The sequence below is a fragment of the Eucalyptus grandis genome, chromosome 5 (assembly GCF_016545825.1).
Source record: "Eucalyptus grandis isolate ANBG69807.140 chromosome 5, ASM1654582v1, whole genome shotgun sequence".
NCBI classification, from domain to species: Eukaryota; Viridiplantae; Streptophyta; class Magnoliopsida; order Myrtales; family Myrtaceae; genus Eucalyptus; species Eucalyptus grandis.
Genome location: NC_052616.1, coordinates 2,245,281 through 2,269,690, shown reverse-complemented (window position 1 = coordinate 2,269,690; position 24,410 = coordinate 2,245,281). Strand labels below are relative to the sequence as shown.

Genomic DNA, 24,410 nt, shown 5'->3' with positions numbered 1-24,410 from the left:
CATCGCTTATAAATGTAAATTTTTGATGCCGTGAGCAAAAAAACATTATGTTAGATGCGTCATAGTGTGCACAGTCTACAATATTTTAGTGTCACCAAAATTTTTTTAAGGGTTATGCGACGTAATTTATGATTTTTTTTTTTTTTTTTGGTCAGTCCATTTATAACCGTTGAGAAAAATCCGCGCCGCCCCTGACTTGCATGAGTTCCAACGGACACATCCCTCGCGAATTCCTAGGAAGGCCCCCCGCGCTCCTGACGTGCCAGTTTGGGCTTTTGGGCTTTGTCGAAATCGCGACGCGGTGAAATCGCATTTCAGACGTACCCTGGGGCGAATGGGCTTGGATGTGGGGGCCCAATAGGCCCAACTCCGCCACGGGAGCAAAAGCAACGGCCCAATTACATTTGACATATACCCTCGAGCCTCGGTCGCCGAGTCATAATCACATCCCCAGACGCCCGAGGGAGAATGGGCTTGGAGGCGCAGGCCCAATAGGCCCAATAGGCCCAAATCGGTCGCGCGGTGGGGGAAGCAACGGCGCAGATCTCGTTCCAGACGAATCGGTGGGGCGGCGGGGCGACATAAGAGCGACGCGAAAGCGTCACTGCAATCGAAAGCCTCCTGGCGGCTCTGGAAAAATCGGATATCCACTTTTCCGCAGTTGCTTGCTCGAAAAGAAATGTCTCGAATATTCTCTCCATCCTCCTCCTCCTCCTCCTTCTTCTTCTTCTTCTTCCACCACTGACCGAGTCGCTCGGGAAAAGCCGGAGGAAATCGGAGGTCGAGACGGAGGGGCGCGGAGAACGAGGAGGAGGAGGAGGCGATGGTGCTGTGGGAGATCACGCTGGCGACGGCCTACGTCCTGGGGCTGAAGCGGACCTACAAGCTCGCGCTGCGGATCCAGCGCCGCTTGATCGGCCCCAAGCACCCCAAGATCCGTCAGTTCCTCCACCGGTAACTTCCTTCCCCTCTCCCTGCCTCTCTCTCTCTCTCTCTCTCTCTCGAATCGTTGATCAGCTTCCTCTTATTATGCGTGTGTCGGGTCGGGGATTCGGTGTCTTGACGTCGCGAGCGAGCCGGAGTTGTTCAATCGAACTATTGCCGCGGGAAATGATCGGGAGCTCTCCAATGGATGGCTTTTTTTTTTTTTTTCTTTTCTTCATCGGGAGCTGATTTTTTCGAGCGGTTTGCTGGGATCCATTGCTGTCGTCTTGCTTCGATTGGAATGTGTCAAGTGGAGTCGTTTAGCTGGAAGTAGAGATTGTTAATGATGACTGTTCGAAGAGAGCACGCAGAGATTTCTGGGCGCCGATGGTTGTCCTATGCAATAGCCTTTTTTTTTTTTTTTTTGGGTCATTTGGCTTCGGTTATTAGTAGGCTGTATTGAACGTCAGGACTAATATTATGATGATGAGGATGATAATGTGCAAATGTCTGGAGGGATGTTTGTCGCTCTCGTATATATTGGTTTGAGTTCCTGTTGAGTGTGCTCTTGGTCTGTGTGAGCTTGTACCCCGACTTGAGTTTCTTATGCCCGTTGGGGAGGCCAGGTTATGGGGTGAGTGAGGGTTCTTTCATGACTCTGCATGGGCCCATGGTTGCAAGCTGCCAATGTGGCGTATGTTCGAACTCTTTTGCTAACAAGATGAGGATGGGTTTCCATTTACGATGTGGTTTATTCAGGAAGTTTGTACTACAGGAGTCCATAGAGAGTGTAGGGGCAGATTAGTCGAGCTACTCTCGATGCACTTGAACACGCTATGCTGTCTACTTGAGTGTTAACTTGATCTTTTTCAATGTTGAGCAATTTACTATCGATTTCAGTTGACATTGATCGTGTTTGATTGTGACCAGACTTTTGAAATTTGCTCAAGCTCAGAAAAGATTCTATTTTTCTGGTAGCGAGTCGGGTTCAAGCATGCCAAGTACTCCATTGATCCTCACTCGATCTCGAGCCTAATGCTTTGTAGTCAAGTATTTGGCCTTAGTTCTGAGTCATGCACGAAACAAGAATGTCGTAGGCTCAACTCGGCTTGATTACACCCTAATAGAGATCAACTCTGTTGCTAGGGCTGATGGTCGATTTTTGTTGGGAGTTATAGCACCTTACAATGTGGAAGATAGAATCATGCTATATTATATCTATCATAGATCACATCACAATGCACTCTTGAAATATGATAGTCTCTTTACTCAATGTGCAAGATGGGACTTAGGTGATCACATAGTTTATGATACAATATGATTGCAAGGAAGTGCTTTTCCTTGGTTACATAAAAACAAGTTTACTTCGCTGGGCCACATGAATCCATCTGATGAATATTTTCCTCAAATTTGACCGAGACTTTGTTGGGTAATCCGTTGTTTTTCACTGTACATTTTTACTTTTCTTTTTCCTTTTTGCTTTTATTTTGAGGGAGAACATATAGAGAGGAAAACATTCGGGATATAGAATTCAGGGTGAAAGCATAATAGGGCCCTGGCAAATGAGGTTCATATCTACTGCTTTTTCTGTGTAGAAATATCAGTTCAGTTCTCTAGCAATTTACCAGTTCATGGAGTCATAGCTTCTCCTTATGCTTTTGTTGGAACTTCTTAGATTTGTTGGTCTTTGGCATATTATGAGCCTCTAAATTGTCATATTTAATTCCGCATGTCTATAAACTTCATAAATAAGTTGTGCGGTTAGTTAAAACCTTAGATGTTGTTTATGGAGCTGGAAATCTCAAGAAGGTTCTTAGCTGCATTGTTTGGTGTTATGAAGTGCATTGCTATCGGTAGTCTTTTGGTAATAACCTAGTTGTAAACCTCATAAGAGCAACTGCTATGAGACAATAAACTCCAACTTATGCAGTCGGTGAAATTTTTTTTATTACTTGTTGGTTGAAGTTTTCTGATAAAATCTTTCATCCATTCTGATTGTTCTCCATCTTTCACTTCAACAGACGAACTCGTGTTGTGTTTGATGTGGCGCTGAAGGTTCACAGGAACATACAAGAGAGAGACATTGAAGTCGGTCGGAATCTTGGCAACTGGATTCTACGTTCGCTGGACCGGATCAAACCGTCAGCCCAAATTCGCTGTTCTTCCTCAGGGGGAAGCCCTAGCAATTCAAGCACTGGCATGAATATGACAAAGCAGATCAAAGGCACTTCACAGTGGAAAAACCCTGGGACTTTCAGCTCATCCAAAAATCAAGAATCTGATCGGCGCATGTTTTCCTCGTTAAAGAACACATGGCCCAGGCCTTTTCCTACCATCACAATGATAATCCAGTCGGCAAAACCCACCAGCCGAATCACGCAGTACAGGCATGTCAGCTATGGGCCCGAAGTGCCGAGGTCGCATTTTGCTCGTGGTCAATTTGGTGGAGTTTTCCGAGAGGACATACTGCAGTGGATGCTGCATAGATGAACTGTGGAATTTCCCTTGTATCCCAGACACGGCAAGCTTATATCCTGTTCCTCCATTTTCAATTTTTCTTGCCTTTGTTGTAATGGCGGTTCATTAGGGTCTTGATTTTCTTTCGTGTAAATTCTTATGACCCTCCCTTTTTCTTTGGAAGTCTTTAATATCTGAAATAAAAAGGGTCCTCTGATCGTTTCTACTGGCAAAATAACGTACGAGATCATTGTTCAATTCGGAATTGCCAAACTTAGGCTCGGCAAAGGCTGAAGTCGAAAGTAAAGCCCAAAGGGCCAAGATTCTTCTCAAATAGGCCCCATGCCGAAAGAACCCTACACCTAATATATCGTATAGAAACTTTAGAGCATGTATAAACTTCATTTTCTTGAGGATGGTAGCACTTTATCTCTCACAATTTTACCTTGTTCTTCGGCTAGGTCTCTCTATATTCTATTTTCCTCTCCTCTTCGAAAACGACCGACGATACGTGGGTTATTTCCAAAAATCATTTGACTTTAAAGCGAATTGAATCAATCAGACTTTAGCGCATAAAAGCAAACGACCCAACTCGATTAAGCAAAAAGAAAGGCTCATAAGCAATTCGTAAGTTGGGAAAGCGATGCTATTCTCCTTTCGAATCGTGCCGTTTTCCCCCGCAAAATGATAGGAAGAGACGGTTTATGGCTTCTCTCTTTTGAATTGTGCCATGCTACGATTCCCCAAAGAAGGGGGAGAGATCATCATTATTTGTACTCCCACAGAGAGAGAGAGAGAGAGAGAGAGGGAGCTACTTTTGGAAAATGGAAAGGAGAAAAAGCGAAAGAAAACGCGAGAAAACAAAGAGGAAATAATCATAAAACCAAGAATTGGGTTAATGGGTTCTTGTCATAATCCGCACATTTGTATCAGCCACCAGTCGGTCTAGATTTGTGGGGTGACTGGAACACGATCTCCCCTGCTGATTAGCCCTCGAGAAAAGATTCAATATGTTTCATCTTTTTGATTTTCGCGTATCGATCCAAGAACAGGATCCTATACCTATGGAGCTAATCTCTCTCTTTCTCTCTCTCTTTTTGGGGAGGGTGAGAACTCCATATAAGAAAACCTGAGTTACTTGCTACTTTAAGTCTCGCTAATCAAATCCCTTAGTTTTTATAATGCGATAAAGGGTCGCCGAGCATATTTTTGTTTCGAATTGAGGAAAGAGTGTCCCCCCATCTTCTTTCTTCTTTAAGGTATTCAAAGTCGTGTGATTTTTGGGGGAATATTATGCAAGTCTTCCACTCAATCTCGTCTTTTGGGAGAGTTTCCTCCTGAAGCCAGTTTTTTCAAAAAAGTTGATAGCTCCCCACTCGGGACATCCCCATCGCCACAATTATTGAAAATGCGTTTGCACGAAAATATTGTATCGTTTGAAGAGAATCGTAACACTTTAATATCAGTCAATCACACTTCGCAAACTCCCCACTCCCCCAACCCCCATCAAACTCCTTGCAACAGGACGGACGCGTTCTAATACCTCGACTTGTCCTACTTTCTAGTAATATCTTTTAGCCAAAAATTCCTCCCCGAAAGTTACGTCGAGTCGTCAAAAAGATTGCTCAAGAAATATGCTCGACTCGTGACATACCCTTTGCCGAAACTTTACCTTCATACACATCCTGACATACCTATAAAACACACGTAGACCTGGTTGACAGTAACCATAATTAATCAGCACAAAAGCCGGTGTCAGAACAATATGACCTTTTCTTCTTGGTGAGTGCGTGAAATGAATTATATGGAAAACATCGCATCCTTTTTGGGAGGTCTAATCTGAATATAATCTCGTTGACTAAGTTGGGGATTTGCCAATTAACATATGGGCATGTGCACTTTCCTTGTCTCGGGTGTATGGGGTGATTGTCAGGCCAAAACATTTTATCTAAGTATGATTTAAAAGGAATCAATATGTACGGTACGTCATTGGCGGTATTTATATAAAAATTGAAATAAATTTTTTCCAAGAACCGAAGAAAAATAAAGAAAGAAAAGAGAAGTTGTCCTTTTGTGCCGGAATTATTGTTTGCTTGAACTTTACTTGATTCTTAGCTTTGGTTAGTGCGATTCCAATAAGACCAAGAGATGTTGGGAAAACCCCCCGGACCATATGCATTAATGAATGGTAATTAATGTCCAACGAAAATAATAATAATTTATGTTAATTAGTGTCGGTGTGGACTTGTGGAGGTCAATTACCCCTCTCTGTCCCTCTCATTATTAGAAAAAATAAAAAATAAAAATATTTTCTAATAGTAAAAATAAATTATTAGTATATAAATGTGTGTCTATAGATTGTCATGGGCCAACTACTGTATGGCGAACATGTATCCTTGTCCATGTCGAGTGGTTTGCCATGGATGTCTTTCAAGAAGAGAGACAGCAAACTTTTGTTAGGGAGTCGTTTCGCTGTCAGGGGCAACATTATAATTCAACCTTCATAAATACTTTTTACACATGCACTTAATAGTGAATTGAAATATGACCCCTCTACTTAAAAAATGCCCTTTTAGTAGTTTCACATCGTCTAACTTTCAAACGGACGCAAGTGCTATAGTAATCGTTTTTTTAATCGTTAATCATTCTATTTAGTCATATTTGTACCGATTTATTCAAATAAGAAAGAAGCAGGCGTGAGGTTTGAAACCAAGCAGGTTCGAATGTGCTTGGTGTGCATCGGGCTCTCGTTTCTTATCACCTCGGAAGATGACAGATAGATGAGTTTAATGTACTTCATTTTCTTGTGCAGCGTGTAAATTATGGACTTTTTTTCCCCATGTTTCCACAGTTTCGGATTTAATTACTTTAACATGCAACGTCTGTCCTTGGGGATAGCTGAGGGGAACATTAAAGAATAATTTGCAAGTCGTAAGGAAGAGCCACAGTACAAAATCACCACCCCGAATAGAAGACACTCTACATACATATTTATATTCATATAATATACATATAGAAAATAAATTTTCTACTTATAACGAGGTATTAATGCAAGATTCCTTTACTCGAGAAAACTAAGATCAAGACTTCCAAGATGGTCATGGAATTTCGAACTAACAGACAGATTTAGATGCTTCCGCACCAATATCTTTATGCGGCATCCTACACGGGAATCCCTCCAAAACATGTAAAACCCTAAAATAATCTCGCTCGGGACAAGGCATGCGATCGCGAGGTTTGACGTTGATCGGATCGTTAATTATAATAATCGCTACATGCCTTGATGATTAGGTGAAGTCTCCACCACTGGTTCCGGAGAACACAAGTGTCAGTCTCTATGCTTCTGTTCTACGTCGGCCTCTGCGAAAAATTAATGTGGTTTGAGCATTACAAGCATGGACACGAATTATACTATTCAGACCCCTTGACGAGGAATAATATATGTTTATTCACATAGATTCTAATGCTGTCAGGAAGACCGGAACCCTAGAGAAGAACACAGAGAGATAAAATGATAGTTTTCTCAAGCATTCAATATGGCGAATTACAAAGCAATGTTAGTCTAAGCCTCTCCAATTGATTAAAAAAGGAGTTTTATTTAATTAACATTTCAATTAAGAAGTTTCCTCTTACCAAGAAAAGAAAAAGAAATTGTCGGTTCTCGGGGAGAACCCCACGGCTTTACCTTGTGATCTTAAGTTCGGCTTAGCTGTCTAGCCGTCTAAAGAAACGACCTAGAAACCATGGTGATGACGTCTCTAATTTTCTGTATATTGAGATTTTTATATCTGCAGAACAAATGGGTCAAATATAAAAGGAAAAAAATTCAGACAATTACTTGGGGAAATAGTCATGAAGCGTTATTGAACAACTTATAATATGGAGAAAACATATTGATCTATATCAACAATTTGCACATAAAGTTTAGGGAGTTGGGTAACGATGGAATTGAGAACCAAGTCGGTCAAAGTCAATTCCCAAAATGTGGGATCATACATTGAATCTATCGGTTCCACCAAGTCCTAGTTCTAATAAGAATTGCCATCTTTCTTTTGACATTTCTTATTTTAAATTTTGATAAACTATCTATGACCTAGAACTAAAAACCTAGAGCTTGACATAATAAAGTTAAGAAATTTTCATTACAAAATCAACGATCTGTCAAAATGAAAAATAATTTAATCTTTGAAAAGAAAAGACCCAGAGCTTGTTCTATTGTATCTAGAACCACCGATTCTATGGTTCTATATAACCAAAATCATTGATTCCTTCTTCGGTTGAGCCAATTCAACGTTGGAAATATGGAATGTACATGTTCTTCCCAAAGACAACGTGTAATCTTATTGATCACGGTCGATTCTGACCAAAGTAGGGATCTAAGAGACACTTGACATACATTAACCCTGCCATTTTCTTAAATGAGTCTTGTGCTCGAGCAAGTGCATCGTATGATAATGCTATTGCCTAATGTAAAAATTGTTTTTATAGTAATGATATTGATTGGTCGTTTCTATACGAAACTACATGGCACGAGTTCGCAACTTGCAAATTAACCAACAGGGCAAGCAAACAAGATAGAAAGACGTCACTGAAAAGATGTTGAAAGGCTCAAACAAAGAACAGAAGAAATACATCGTACGTCATAACGTTTTTCCCCGATGGGTGTAACTTCAAAAGAAAAGCAAAAAGGGTGAGACAACTTAATGGGCAAAAATCAAAAAGCTACCATGAAAAGAACACAAAAGATTGCAGCTGAAAGAAGATGCACAGATAACCCACAAAAAAAGAAACTTTTGATGTGACACTTCCTCAAATTCATGCACCTCGCCTTGCCAAGATATAAACTTAAGGGTACCTGCAAGAAAATTGAGGTACATTCTTAATCTTTTGGATAAGTTACAAGAATGGTATTTAGGATGACTATCCGCAAAACCCTAATTCGAACTATCCCGTAAATATCTTGATATATGTATACTTATAACTTCATTAGTCAGTAAATAGAATTCTACAGCGCCAATGAGGTGAACAAAATACAAACCCAGGTTATAATTAGATATTACATTAAGAAGCATGAGCAGGAGATGTGGATTTGTTCTGTCTCTTGCTTCTAAATTCTTTGCTTCCATCCGTTTTTTCCGAAAGTAAAAAAGGTCAAGGTTTTGAGAAGTTATGAACATATTAAACATAGATGCACGTGTCGTTGTTTGTGTATTTTGAATGTTTCGTTAGTTCATGCTAATTAAAAGGTCAAATCGTGCGAGCTGCCTATACACTATTTGGAACACGGAATGCAAAAAGAAAAAAGCAAACTCCCTCCCAAAGAAAAAAATGCAGTTTGAGGAAGCAAAAGGCAATTAATTAGACAAAGGGATTGGAACAAAGGTGGGGATTTCTATCTTTTCATGAGAAAAGGAAGAATCAACAATCTTTGAGCATATAGAAAGATGATGCTAAGCTTTTAATGCCTTTAACAGCATTGGTAAGCGTTACCTTTGATTTTTGCTCTCCTATTTCTGAGTCACGAACGTCGGTAGGTCCCCCACGCCCTTTCATTAACAGACGGTCAAAAAGGGGCAAAAAAAAAAAAAAAAAAAAGACCTCAACTAACAACCTAATTATCATGGGCCTAACTCCCTTCCGACCAACAAATAAATAATGGTGGGCTAACTTCCATTAAAAAAAAAAAATCAACTTTAAGTTAAATCCAAACTCCACCTCAAAACTTTGTTTTTATCTAAATAAAAGCTTCAACTTTCACTTTAATCGCCATTGGTTTCTTTAAAATTATCGATATCATGACCAGTTAAAAATTCATTATTAGAATCTAAATTTTTATCAATACCATCACCTTCAAATTGAACAACAACAGTCTATTGATATTGATAATCTTGAACAAATCGGTAGTGATTTTTGGACGTATAGGTAGATTTTAAACTAAAATGACAGTTAGTAAATTTTTTAACAGTTAGTGAATTTTTTAAATGAATAAAATAGTTCGGGACAAAATTAAGATCTAAAATTGAGGATTTTTTTTTTTATAGGATTATCCCTACTATAAGTCGGGATCAAAGGATTTGTTGGATTTTTTTTATTTTTTATTTTATATAAGTTCTACAATTCCGTAAGTCTTCAAACTCGAAAAGGATAGAAGTGAGGCTATTTTTGGATTTAATGTAATGTGACTTACACATCAGATTCATGACATGATGGAAAAATTATTGGAGGAATGTGCTTAAAATCCAGCAGAATCCCAGTTGTTTTGGTGGGTCAAGTGATGGGGTAGTACACAGTTCTTGGCTTAGCAGATGCCAGTAAGTGCAGCAGTGAACCAACTACATATGACATGCCTTTATGCCCGACTGATGGAAGAGATGCTTCATACCGAAGGTTCATTTTCTTTTGTCTGACGAAATTAAAATTACTATTTGCAACACAACAGTGTGCAAATTTTTCATGTAGTTTCCACTTAATTAGATAATTCCGAGTAAATATATATATATATACAGAGAGAGAGAGAGAGAGAGAGAGAGAGAGAGAGAGAGAGAGAGAGAGAGAGAGAGAGAGAGAGAGAGAGAGCATGGAAAGTTAGAGAAAATTAAATTGAAAAGTTTTAATCGTTTGAATTAAATGGAATATTAAATTACAAAATATATATCATGTTGTTCTCTAAGGAGTAATGAGTATGTGCTTTTAAGTAGTGTTATGTGAATTTTTGGAAGGTTGTGGTTAGTAGAAACTCAAACGTTTTCAATTAGTGCTTATAATCCAATCGAGAGTGAAAGATGGCCAAATTAAGTTGTTAAGTTCGACTTTGAATCAAAAGTAAGAGGATCGTAGCATGCCTTGAAGCGTCAAAGGCTTTGCAAAACCTATATTACTAGTTATGCAGAGATATTGAATTGGAAATAACAATAAATTGCATGAGATCTTATTGAATCAGAACAGATGGCTTGCATTCTTGGATGCCATACTTGCTCGATGATTGAAACTGAACATGAACGGCTAACGGAGATGAGTGGAATTCGTAGTAAACTTAATCTAATTCCAAACTCAACCTCAAACTTAGGCAAAATCTAATTTAATTCGATTTGCCATGAATAATCTTCTCATTTTCGTATCTCTAGAGTCAAAACATTCCATTTTCATACATAATTGGTCCGTTCATATACTTCTCGATGACTCTTTGTATGCCTTTAAATGGACCATTGTGTTATGCCTTAGGATATTCCACCGCAGGAATCTCTAATTGTATTGACTTGCATGCTACTCTTTACAACTTCTTATCTTGGGATAATGGATAATCCTGACTGGGTCTTTAATTTTTGTGTATACTTGGAGCGAATTGACCGTCGCCACATGGCATATGCTTCACTAAAATCCTAACCATTGGAAACTTGTCATCAGTGAGCTCATCAGGCATCTTTTTGATGGACCTTGTGAGTCAATTGCATTATCACAACTAACATGATCGGTGAGCTTATCATGCATTCTATCAATCGGTTTTACAAATGATGTCAATGGTCGTGGCATGGTTTATGGTCGTGGCATGGTTTGAGCCATTTAGCTTCTTCACGTTGGGAGCAAAATTTTTGGGCCTGCTGTCAACAAGTAGACTGTTTTCTTATGATACGAGAGAGCCCTAGATTTTCAATGTGATTTGTCACTCCGCATTTCCTCCCTTGATGGGATATTCTTCTTTATCGGCTTTTTGATCCAATAGTTTGTCCTTGTCATATTAAAGTGAGGAGGAATGATTACAAGAGAATGTTTTCATATTTTACTGCGAGCACGACCTTAGGCTCGGTGAACGAACATTGTTAACTTAGTTGTTGACCATTTTGTAAGTACGATGAAAGGTAAAATGAAAACATCTAACACCCATTGATAAGTTTGGTGGTGTTTGGCCAATGGATGAAAATTTCATGATTGTCCAAGTTACATTGTGGGTTTGATATCCATTTGAAGAGATTCATGCACCCAAGGAAGAAAGTATATCATGAATGGCGCATACCATGTGAATATGCTTTTAATCATTACGTAACAGATAATAATAACCATATATTCATAAAAAGAAAATCATATCGAGTTGGTGATATCACATCCAAAAGCGATTTATATATATATATCGAATGTATATCTTAATTAACGTCGTTGATCATTTTCTCAAACACTATCATATAAGATTGATCTTATATGAAGCGTTCGCATGTTTATTCGGGTGTGTGGCAAAAGCAATACTAGTTATATAATTCATTCCCATGAAACCCACTACAAATCTTACTCGCACATAACGTAGACTTATCTTGTTAAAAGGACGGTAGACAATATTTACATGGGTTTAAAATCAAAGATTGACCTTACCAAAGAGATATTTATTCCACACGGGTTAACCCCCCAAAAAAAAAAAAAAAAAAAAAAGCACAATCCTTTTCTCCCCAAAGCACAAGAAATGAAAAGGAAAAAGGAGAGTAGTAAAAAAGAATAACTGAAGTCCCAAATATTGATAACTTTCCCCCTCATCTTTTCCTCCCTTTTTCACCCTTACTGCCCTACGCCCACGTCCACACAAAAGGCAAGGAAAAAAAGAAAAGGAACTCCTCTGTCTCCCTCTCCCTCTCTCTCTCTCTCTCTCTCTCTCTCTCTCTAGCTCCTCAAGTGTCATTTTCTCACTTATACTTCACACAAAGGAAAACGAGGCCGCTGTCTTCATTTTCCGCTCTCTCTCTTCTCTCTCCCTCTCTCTCTCTTCTCCATCTCAAAGTTCTCTGCAACTACTCCTTCCTCAGTCTCATATTGATCTAACCCCATCTATGAATCCAACCCTCTCCTCCCTCTTCCCAACTTTAAATTCCTCCACCCAATAACCAGATCACCCCAAAAACTCTCAGCCTCCGCTGTTTTCTTTTAAAGGGTTTTCTGGACACACTTTACCTAGAGCCTCTTGATACACCTCAGTATCAGGGAGCCAAAGAAAGGAGGATATATTATCAGAGGGAGAATCCGAAACCGACGTGCCGTTTGTTCTTTCGTGGTCTAAATGGAGCTCTTCCCAGCTCAGCCAGATTTGTCCCTGCAAATCAGCCCGCCTAACGCCAAATCGGCGTCCTGGCGGCGGACGGCGGAGGAAGATGTGAACCTGGGCTTCTGGAAGAGGGCCTCGACTCGAGGAGCCACCACTCCTTGCCGTCCTCAATGGCGGCCAAGAACGACGCCCGCTTCGATCTATCCCTGTCGAATCCGAGGGCAGGCCACAACGCCGTTGGCGGCAACACCATTCGGAGGGCAACAATAACGTCTCTTACAACCATCTCCACCAAGGCGGCAACCATATCCACTCCTTCCAAAACCAAAGCCAGTACTCCAACAGTAATCACCACCAGCATATGCACCAGCATCATCACTCGGTGTTGCAGCATCAGCCACAAGGGCTGAGCCAAGAGCTCGGCTTCTTGAGACCGATTAGAGGCATCCCGGTGTACCACCAGAACTCTTCTAGTGCTTTCCCATTCGCCACTCAACTTCAACATCTAGACCCATCGCCAATTCATCACCCGAATAGTAGTAACTCCCTAACAAATAGTGCCAATTCCATCGCTTCGAACCTTTGCCATTCACACGGGCTGGTGAGATCGAGGTTCTTGTCGCGGTTCCCGGCAAAGCGGAGCATGCGGGCGCCACGAATGCGGTGGACGACTACGCTGCACGCCCGGTTCGTCCATGCGGTGGAGCTGCTCGGCGGCCACGAGAGTAATGCTTCTCATCTTTGTATTCTTTGCGATTTCTCTCTTTTCTATGACGTTTTTGGCTCATCTTTCCTCTTCTACAGATTTTTATTCCTTCCTGCAAAAAAAAAAAAAAAAACAAAATCAGGCTTCATTCTTTAGAAGTTGCGAAAACAGGAAACCAAATAAGAAGAGAATATTTACTTTTTCTGCTTATTCTCTCTTTTCTTCTCGTGGGTTTTTCAGGAGCCACACCAAAGTCAGTCCTTGAGCTGATGGATGTTAAAGATCTAACCTTGGCACATGTTAAGTCTCATTTACAGGTAATAAAAGCACCTCATTTTTATTTTTATTTCAAGATTTCTCTTTCTCTAATTAATCGAAAAGCAAGAAAATGTAGCCACAAATTCTGTCTCTCTTGCATCTTGTGCTTTCTCTGAGAAATTGCATGACGTTAAGCAGTAATCCATTTTTTTTCTCCATGGCGTTTATAAGCCTCACCACTTGCATTATTCAAAAGCTGACATTGTACTGGAGGTCTGTTTAGTGCGTTGGTTTCAGATTCCAAGATTTTCACAGCTTAAGCCCTTTGCACACTCTTTTCTCTACTAGATCTGATGGTCCTGCAAAGAAACTAATCGTGAACAGCTTTTTACTCTCAGAATCAATAACCCAAGTCAAAAAAGAAAGAAAAATAAATTAATAGGTTGGGGGGTGGAGAGAGAAGAGAGGGAGGGAGTTGCTGTTATCGATTTCAGAGAAACAAGTAAAGACAAAACACGAGGAGTTCAAAGTGGAGTCAGCCAAGCCGAGAGAAGAGCACAATTATGCTGAGTTTTTTTTTTTTCTTTTTTTTTTCTTCAGAAAGTTCTGGGAAGCAAAAATAGGGAAAGGAAAAAGGAGTAAGTACAGAACATCATCATTTCTCAATGATGTAGGTTTCAGACAGGGGTTTCTTCTGAAGTGGACACCCTTGCACAACCTTCATGCGGTTTTTTATTTGTATTTCTGCATATTTTTTGGATATGGCAGTAATGTTTTTGTATGTGCACATATTTTGGAGGCATATATATAGTTGAAGCATCATGCACGCGGAGATTAATCAGTCCCTGGTTTAAGCATTACATAAAACCTAAATAAAACACTTTCTTTTTAGGCCGATTGCCAAAAAAACTCATAAACAAGTTTACTCGTGGGGTTTGCAGATGTATCGAACCGTGAAGACTACCGATAGAACAGCAGCTAATTCTTCAGGTAAGCACTAACCGGTTTTCCTTTTTGTGAAAAAATGATATAAGCCATGTGTGCGATAGAATGTTTTGGCATGCACCGTCGTGCACGAGGTTCTTATGCATCTATCTTGACCTTTATACACAGGACAAACAGATGTATTTGATAATGGATCGTCAGGAGAAACTTCTGATGATTTAGTAATCGAAGTTGCGAACCCGAAAAGGCCTGAACTTGGAAGGCATGATTATCAAGATACGAGTCAACACGGTCTTTGGAGCAATTCCTCAAGGTGAGCTTTTATACGTGACCCCCTTTTTCCCATTTCATTTGTGTTCTCTGAAATATTAATGCCATAAACGAACTGAAATTATATATGCTTGATCTCGGTTCATTCATGAAGTGACAAGCTCCAGAAACACCCATCATCACGTAACATTACGATATTCATTCATGTCAAGAAATTGAGAAATGCATGAAGAACATTTTTGCCGTACTTCATTCTTGTCATTTTCAAGCTGACATATATTATCCTAGATATTCTCATAATTTGAGAAATTATTCTATTCAAAGCAACTCCATAAGTCATTGTTCCGTCTTATCCTTCTATGCAAAATTAATCTAAAATTAGGTCCCATTTAAAGCACGTAGTCCAACTTCTTTTCTGCCCCATATTTAATTATTCCCCCACAAAGTTTTTACAGAATTTGTCTGATTGTATACTTCTTTCAACCATATACCAAATTGGTCATCCATATTGATTTAAGGAGAAGGAAATGTGAGCTTACACTAAAGAAGGTAGTTTATTTTGTATTTTTACTAAGTCATTGACAGAGTTAGGTTAGTGCGTAAGAATAAAACCCCGACCATCTTCCTCTCTTTGCGCTCTATATCCAAAGAATGTACCACATACCACTGACTGACATTATAGTTTAGAGAAATGAGACATGTTCAGCGAAGAAATTCCTGAATTTTGTGGCAAAATTTAGAGGAATGTCTTAGAGAGAAAAAATGTGAGGCACCAACTTCTCCGTCTCTTTGTCATTGATGATGGGGCTGCGTCCGGACCTCAAAAACACTCGATTCATCCCACAGAGTCAACGACAAATCCTTAGTCATCACGTTCAAGTAGTTGGTTGCAACGTCTGAGGTCCCTAAAGGAAGCTCCAAGGTTGTCTTCTTTAAAACTCGAACCTGTGACCATGCTTCCTCGCTTGTTGGTTCTTAACCATTTCAATATCCCATTAGGGTTAGGGCCCTCCGTAAAACTTGTATTACGATGGTGCAGGCATACCCCTATGAAAACTTGATCAGCAATTTTTTGGCAAGTTCCATGCATCACAAACGACCATAGAGACTACATGTAACCTGATTGATACTTTAATACTTACATTCGGTATGTATTGCCATGATGTGAGTACTTCATATATTCTGTCTTTGTTCTTAGCTGAGTATATAAAGGGCCTTTGATTTTTCTATGACCTATGTACACGGACGCATCTGAATAGTGCATGTGTAAAGTGCATAGTCATGTGGCTTTTACAAGAGGTAACAAAAAGAGGAAAGAATAATGGCCCCTGCTTTTCTCTCCTCCCGTCTGTCCGAGACAAAAGAGTGAAAACTTGGTGATGGTCTCATAACCAAAATGATAGCGAGCATAAAGCTAACAATAACGCGCACGTATTACAAATTCTTATCTTTCAAGACATGGATTCTCACTTGACAAAATCCACCTAAAAATCAGAGATATCTTCATCTTTGGATTTCGTGGGCTCTCCTAAAGTCTCTTTCTTTCTTTCTTTCTTTCTTTAAGTGGGACCCAAAAGTTTGGAAAACTTAATACCAAAGTTATATATAATTCTCCATGATGGACCCCCTCGAGGAAAACTCTTCTGCTATTCGCTAAAGCTAATATTCTTTAACTTACTTCTTGCTGTATTTTCACGGGTAAGGGGATATCACGTGGTAAGGGTCTCAACTTTCGACTTTATTACAACGTATGGAGCTCGTAAAGCAAGGACTATGTAAAGAAGAGACAATAAAAGACAGCTTTCTTTTTCCCATCGTTTGTTTTTCCCTCCCCCTGCATGGCTTCCACTGACAACTAGGAAATATTCTCTAAAACCGCATTTCCTTTTGGTTTGTTCAGGGAAGCTTGGTTGCATGGGAAGCCAAAGGATTCTGGAGGGAGCACTCCATCTGTTGAGGTATCTATAAGGAAGACCTAGACACATTCTTTTTCTTGAAGTTTCCATGATAATCAGAGCTTCGCCAAACATCTATAGGTGTCTACGTCCCAGATTTGATCAAGCGAAATTATGTACTTTAGAAGTTGGAATACTATGATAAGACAGATTGCTGAATACAACCAATTATAGTGTGCTACATGTCGAATTTTTTGTTTATTTGTAAATTTCTCTATCCTATATACGTTATTAAAAAATGTTTAAGTTCCTGGACTAATGCCATCCATTGATTAGCTAAAGCACTTTTTAAAGAAAAGTTTATCATGTCCCCGTAAACCACTTCAAATGCTTTCACCATGGTCAAGAAATTAAAGTGTCGCCATTGGATTACTGTATTTAGGGGTAGGGAAAAAGCTGACCTAGTTGCAATGTTTCAGCTTCTTAGTCTTTCCTTAGTCAAAGCTAGTGCCTATCTCTTATTTTATTGCCTTTCTCTTTTTGCTGTCGCAGAAGGACATGGATCCAAAGATCTCAAGCTACGAGAGGACGTCAGAAATAAGCTCGCCGTCGGTCAATCTCACAGGCACAAGTCCCATGAAGCTAAACCTGGAATTTACTTTGGGAAGGCCGCATTAATTATTTTATTTATCTTTTTTCTTTTTCCAAATTTTCCTACTGATTTTGAGAGACTATTAATTGTAGCTTATTAGAAATCAGCTGATGAAAAAAAGAATCAGGTTCTTCCGCTGAGAAAATCAGAGCGAGAAAGTGAGAGAAAACAAAAGTAAAAGAAAAGGCCAAAAGAAAGGAGGAGAGAGCTAAAGAAAGACAAGGAGACAAGAAAGACAGAAAGCAACAAAAGTAGAGACGAGTTGGAGGAGGGAAAAAAAGCGTCCTTATCAAGCTGCCTCTGAGAGAGACCCAAAATCCGACATTATAAACTATATTGTAATGGCTACGTAAATATGATCCATGATGATATTGATGTTGTTTGTTCTTTCAATCAGAGAAAGTGAGAGAGAGAATGAAACAGTTCCTTTTTGCAACTTTACTGGGGCATCATTACCTTTGGTAACATATAGTTTCTTCATCGTTTATTCTTATATTAACAAAAGGTCCATTGCTAGCCACTGTCACATGCTTTACACTCCTCTGAATAAAGGAAAAAAGGGAGGAGGTGCATGGAAATTTGAACGAGGAAAGAAATGGCAAAAAGTCATGACCACAGATGATATTTAAATCAAAATCATGACATAACAGAAGGAATATAGAGAAAGTGGCGGGAATAATAATTTAAGCAAAATTCTTTGCTTTGATTGATTATTTTGCTTCGGAACTTTGAGATTCAAGCTCTAGGTTTCTGTCATTGTTCATGAAAGTTCATTTTATTTCCTCCAAATCAGCAAACAAACATTAGTGTAAAAATCTCTTCGAATATGACATCTTCGGAAAAGGGAAAAAAGGAGAGAGAAAGAGACATTTGACTTTACCAAATGTTATGCTTTAGCTGATTCGATTTATGGGTAAAGTGTAGCACTCCTTTGTTTTATCTTTCTATAAAGATTTAAGAGAGTTGTTATATCTTTATCCATGATAAATTATTCGAGCCATTTCCATTCACTTTAAAGATAGTCGATGATAATGTCTGCTTTTTCGGTTCAAAATCAGTGATTAGGTAGATATAGTTGGTGAAACAGTCACAAAACTTGTGGAAAGAAACTCGCATTACTTTGAAACATTGTCATTACCTGATTAATAATGCACCATATACATTTACTGAAAAACATAAAATATGATGAAGCAGACCAACAACAATCTTCACGGGAAGTCAAGCCTCGCATGTGAAACACAAGATGTGGATACAACCATAAAAAACTGCAGAAATATGAGAAGAAAACAAACGAAATATAAGAATAATTGGTGGAACAAACATAAAGGAAAGCACTCGAATTCGAGCTTTCCTACGCTGTATTACCATCTGTAGTAAGGTAATCCGTGCAGTCTGACTATATCCTATTATTTTTTGTAACCTATGGGAACCCTAGAACTTAATTTTCATCTTTTTAGGGTTTTGGATGAGGTCACTGCTGCCTTTGTTTTGCTTTGAATAATTAGGGTTTTGGATGAGTAGAAAGGCTTCACGATGTACAGAAAGGATGATGTGTTTACCTTATACTCGCTATAGCCCTATCCAACATACATGTAATATAGAGCGATGTGATTTATGCGCAGATACCGCACATTCCACAAGTTGCTAGGCACGCCGCATTTATAACGATGTGCACAGCCCCATTTAACAATTGTGGACTCGCCATCTACAAATTCTATTGAATGCTTTGTCATTATTTTTCCTATGTATCGCGACTCAAAAGATATGATGTGATCATCACATACTTTTCAACCACTCAAAAAATTCCTTTATTTGCGGACCAAAAAAAAGGTTCAAAATGTATTTTCATTGTTGGACCGTGACATAACACAACCCCCGCATTTGTAGTGGACCGAACAGTTGGGGAAACCTCCGTAACCATAACGTTGCAGAAAATCAAAAAGCTTCCAATAATAATTACGAAACCGCTCGTGATCTCTATTCCTATTACATCATCCTACGCGTGCGCACATGGCGTAAGACAGAGCGAGATAACGTGAAGCGATGGTAAAAAATTCATTGCAGCTCGTGTCCGACGGAAGACGGGGCTGAAGCGCTTTGAGGGGCTCTCGCACGCTCATAAAAGGACGATCCTATGTGTAGTAACCTTACCTAGAATTTGCTATTTGACAAGAAATACTTGTGTACAGTTTTCACAAGACCCACAGCAGCGACCCTCTCTTGCTTGTTTTGGCCAATCACGGCCGAGAGAAACGGTGAAGTACTTCTGTTCTTTATCTGTCTTTGTTAACTTCAGTTATTGTTCATGGCGTTGTATATACCTGCTCAGAGAGGATGAGTTTCTGAGAAGTTTTGCTTCAAGGTGGGAGAAAGGGAGAAAAGGCGAAAGGAGAAAGATGAATGGGCACGAATACTGTCATTCTTTATCTTCTTGATTTGATTTGATGTTCGAGGGTTTGCACGTTTGGGTGAATAAAGTGCTTTTCTTGGAAAAAGAAAAGGTAAACAGTAGGGTTTTGAATTTGTGGAGAAAGGAAGCGAGAACTTTTCCTTTTTGTTCGTCTTTATGGAATTATATTTTCTTTTTTTCCTGTCCCTTGTTCGAGTGGGTTTAAAAAGTGGTGGAGCATAAAGAATTAACCAATCAAAGATGCTGGGCTAGCTGCGTATTAAGCTGTATTATGGATTTAAGTGGAAGGCGCTAGGGTTTTTGCGACGAACTTGAACAGGAAAGAAAAATCAATTACGATTGTAGATGAAAAAGCCCGAAATTATTCTACTAAAAGAGTCGATAATTTTTCTGCTGAATTCATTGTTGGCTTCATCACGATTGATTCAGCGAAACAGTTCTGCAAAGTTTTTCATTTTTCTCATACAAGCAGCATGACTATGGTACCCAGATTATGATACACAAATACAGAAACATCCATCCTGCTATACACTATGCAGGAGTCTTTTGCACATTACGTACGCGAGCCCGCTAGTACATGAGTTTTGTGATTTCAACTAGATAATGCACGCTGGTTTATTTCGTTTAGAAAATCTTTCTCCTAATTATACGACTGTATATCGATTCACCACTTTTTACAAACACAAAACATAAGCTATTCCAATTCTAAAATTCAGGAAGAAGACCTATTTATGGTTTATCCATTTTCTTGTGGAACCGAGTACCGCTCAAGCAACAAGAATGTCTGATGTTTACTACTTCTTTCTATTTACCATTGTACTTGATTTGTGGAAAAAAAAGGGGACATATAGGCTTTGACGGTGAGAAAACTTTCACTTACATCTCTGTACCATCACTTAGACAAAACTAAGAGGTAGTCCAAGTTAGCAACCTTCTTGAAATGAGGACTCAACCCTCTGCAAAATGGAAAAGGGACGGGCTTCGCTTGGGCGGGTCAATTCCAGGTCCACTTTGACACCAAATTATTGAATTGATTGACAATTTGAGAAATTGTCAGTTTCCTTTTCAAAGTCGTATCGGGGTGGCATTGAATGTCCTACAGTGGCAGCCAACTGTGTGTATAGACTCCGGCGACTCGTCAAAGGGTGGTCAAAAAAAAAAAAAAAGAGGGAGAGAGAATGAGAACGTGACGGCACCGTCTCTTGCTATTACGACTGGGGAGAGTAACGGCATTATCTCCTCCGCATAATTTCTCGAGAAATTTTGAGTATCTTGTTTGCTCAGTTTACTTGCGACACGGAATAACTTTGAGATTGGAACCCGCCTTCTTCGATCATTGGCATCTTCGATTGAATAATTTGTATAGATTTCTACGATAAGACTATTTTCATGAATTGAATGCCGTAGACAAATTCCTTCATTTGAGGAATACTAGAAAAGGACAATCAAAAGCAACTTAATTTCGAAATGGAAATTAATATGTTGACAGACACTAATTAGGATTTTTGCATCAGATCAAGCTTATTTATGTACATACATCAAAATTAAGAGAAACCAGTAATCTTTATTTTTTCCCCAGAGAGAGAGAGAGAGAGAGATGAACCTCATATTCATAATGTAGATGGTTGCTATCTATTTAGATGTTCCACAAGGAAAAAGAGTTTCGTAAGGCTATTGTATATTGACTTTCCCTCTTTTGTTGATTATTATATATACCTATAATTTATTTTAGAGTTAAATTTGATTTTCAGATTCTCAAAAAAATTTCTTGAATGACATCATCAAATATGTTTTCTCGATAACATCAATTATGAGTAAAGGCTCTTCCATGATTAAACCATGATTGTTTTCTCCAGTTGCCACGAGCAACGCGAAATGCGATACTCTTGCACCGTCGCCAGATGAAAGTGACCCCCACCGTCATGCTACCAACTTCCAGAAAAACGAAAAATAAAATACAGCAATTATTAGGTTGGTCAATCAATCGCTATGGCGTAGCTTTGTTCTTAGCGCTTGTTATGTAATTCTTATTTTAATCTTGAGCACTTAAATTATTTACGATGTTCAAGGATTGGTATTTCCCAGTCATTTTCACAAAAAAGCAATAAAAACAACGTTTTCTAGGTCACCTGTGGGTTTTGAAGATCGTTGCGCACATGCACTATTCACTAAATGTTTTTTTTTTTGGGTAAATATATGAATATCATTAATCATGAGGTGCAAAGGTTTAGAGGAATCCCTAACATTTCCAGAACCTAATTATACGAGAAGATGGAGGAAGAGAAGCCCCCATATAGTAGCCAATAAAATATTTGCTTGGGAAGACCTGCATTTTTAATAAAATAACGTCTTACCTCTTACAACCTTTAAATCCTAGCCATTAAAAGATGAGACTCAATCGATGTATTTTGAAACCGTCTACAGTTATGTTCCATCCAACTACAATAAATTGTCATTAAGAAAGACGGTTTAGGGAGTCCCCCTAGCCTCCAAGTTTTCCCTTGGTGGCCCCAATCATCCATTAAAGTTCTAAGTTCAACCTCCTATACAACGGCAATTTTCATTTTGTGCAGAATGTTACACCATATATTACTTGTCTAGGTACTCAAAAAAATAAGTGGTTTCACTAAATGATTGACAGATCATTCATTTCACTAAAAATGAATGATTTGAAAAAGATCTACCTAAAAATAATAATCGTTTGTATTTGTTACAAAAATGAACGGACGAATGAAAAATCTTTTCATTGTCCACGAAACGAATGAACATGTATTATCGTCGATTATGAAATATTTTTTATTGATCAATTATTTAAATCATACAAATCATTATTTTTAACTATATTCATTCTTCGTTAAATGACTGAGTCTAAACTTTTTTCTGAGTAGTTTCCAAGATGCAAGGCTCTAGGGGAGGTGGAGGAGGGCACAAGGACATAAGGTTAATGCTAATCCGACGATGCTGGTGCCACGTTTGAGGGGGGGCTCCCGTCTGCACGGTAGCTTTTTAGGCAATAATTGCTGTCATGATTGATGCCACTCCAATTTTCAATGTCTCAGAGCAAGATTTCTTTTAATAAATTAATTAAAAGTTTAAGATTTTCCGTGTAGAAAAATAGAAAAAGCGAGGCGGATTTGGTGGACGAAATCTGGCTCAGCTCAAGCCTCGAGCCACTTCTTCAGCCACGTTATCGGCTTTTTGAACGGATGGAAAAGCGAATTTTTCCATCTAAATAGGCTTTTATTACAAAATTTGACCAGTCCTATGTAAAATTCAAGATCCTAGATATGCACTCGTAAACAATTATTTTGATGACATAACTCTTCAATATTCGGTGTTCCGCATTCAACTGAAAATGGGTAGGTACAATCTGAAAACCCATCGTCAATATAGTCATTAGGAACTATGCATTTGATTTTCCTAGTATTTTATGGGTGCATTTGATCCACGAATGATAGTTACTTTATAGTGCATTTTGTTATTCACCTAAGAGTTGGAATACAAGGTTTATGGATTACTGTAACATATTATATAGTAATAATACTATAGTTCTCAAAAGCAAAAGTTGAAACTAGAGAACAGAATTAGGATAGAGAAATATATTTTGGATTAGTGTTAGGGCCCTGCAAAGCACGCGAAATACTTTAATTTGCCACATAAAGATAACGATAGCGTCGTATCATCACTTTCCGATCAATAATAATTCGGTTCATTTCATGGCATTAATATTATGAAATGTTGTCTATCACCATCAAGCTTTGATTTTTTTCTCCATAAAAACAATCAATACAAGTGAAGTCATTTCGTGTCGAGCGAATCATGATCTTGAATGTGAAATCAAGATTTCTTTATATCTCTTTTCTCACGCGATATCAAAGAGTGCCACATCCTCCATGGAACCTCTATATAATCTCTCAAGTCATCCGATCCGGCGGTTCACTGCCGAACACGATCGTGATCTCTAGGGAAGCTTTTTTTTTTTCACGTTCGATCATGCTCTATCGAATTCTTTAAAATTAACGTGTCTATTCCGAGCATTACGTGGATATTCCATTCGGCTTGGGAATGTGGGAAGGACAAGACGTGATAAAGCTTTTGTACAAAAGATGATTTGAAGTCTCACCTGCTTCAATTACAAAAGAATTTAAAGTTGTCGCCCACGCATTATATCCCTCGTCAGGTGCGACAGAGAAGACACCCCCGCCCATCTATTTTGACCATTCGTTCTCGTGCAGACCATCCCACAAAGAACGACATGCCCACGTCCGGAATGAAGTCACTCTACAGCATTGCCGTCAACATACAATGCATGGTCAACATCTGCGCGATATATAGCACGAGGGCCGGATGTATAGTCGTGAACCGTCATGATCAACAGCCGTCTAGCGTAGCAAAACATAGGTTGTGCACCGCAAGGTGATGATGAGCCAGACTCTCATCGCTGCACTAGCTATTTGCTTCATCTTTATTGTAAACCCTAGTTGGCAAGGAAAGATCAAGCTCGCGTGGGTGAGCACGTTGAAACCAGACTATAGTATAGGATCTGGAGGAATAAGATGAATTTGCATGCACTATTTCCTTGGAAATTTAGTCAGCTCGTACGACCTAAAGCACTATGTCCTCGTCAGAGAACACAATAATTCCTCGTTGAGAAAGAAGGGGGTGCTTTGTCTCGCTTTGGAAGGAATGATGAGTAAAGACAATAGAGAAAGGATGGTGACGAGAGAGAAGCGGAGAACCAACTCGACCGTGCGTTGCCAACCTTTTGAAACCAAGCGAAGTTTTGATCTTCAGCGATGCCATGGGTACATTGATTCAACAAAATTTAATATATGAAAGGGATATTTAATTATCAATTGAATCCGTATAAT

General features: G+C 39.0%; 1 protein-coding gene and 1 pseudogene across 1 annotated transcript; both read left to right on the top strand.

Annotated features, from left to right (window-relative positions):
• The first annotated feature begins 611 nt into the window (after positions 1–611).
• LOC120293168 lies at positions 612–3,616 on the top strand. The gene is made up of 2 exons (XM_039312052.1): positions 612–954; positions 2,946–3,616. The coding sequence occupies exons 1-2, from the start codon at positions 824–826 to the stop codon at positions 3,412–3,414; spliced, it is 600 nt and encodes a 199-aa protein (XP_039167986.1). The 5' UTR covers positions 612–823; the 3' UTR covers positions 3,415–3,616.
• Positions 3,617–12,075: 8,459 nt separating this feature from the next.
• LOC120293529 lies at positions 12,076–17,174 on the top strand (annotated as a pseudogene).
• The last annotated feature ends 7,236 nt before the right edge of the window (positions 17,175–24,410 follow it).

Excerpts from the sequence above, each read along its gene's own strand:
- LOC120293168 (XM_039312052.1), top strand. The coding sequence starts at position 824 with ATGGTGCTGTGGGAGATCACGCTGGCGACGGCCTACGTCCTGGGGCTG. Across the intron at positions 955-2,945 it reads ATCCGTCAGTTCCTCCACCG|ACGAACTCGTGTTGTGTTTG; the intron begins GTAACTTCCTTC and ends TCACTTCAACAG.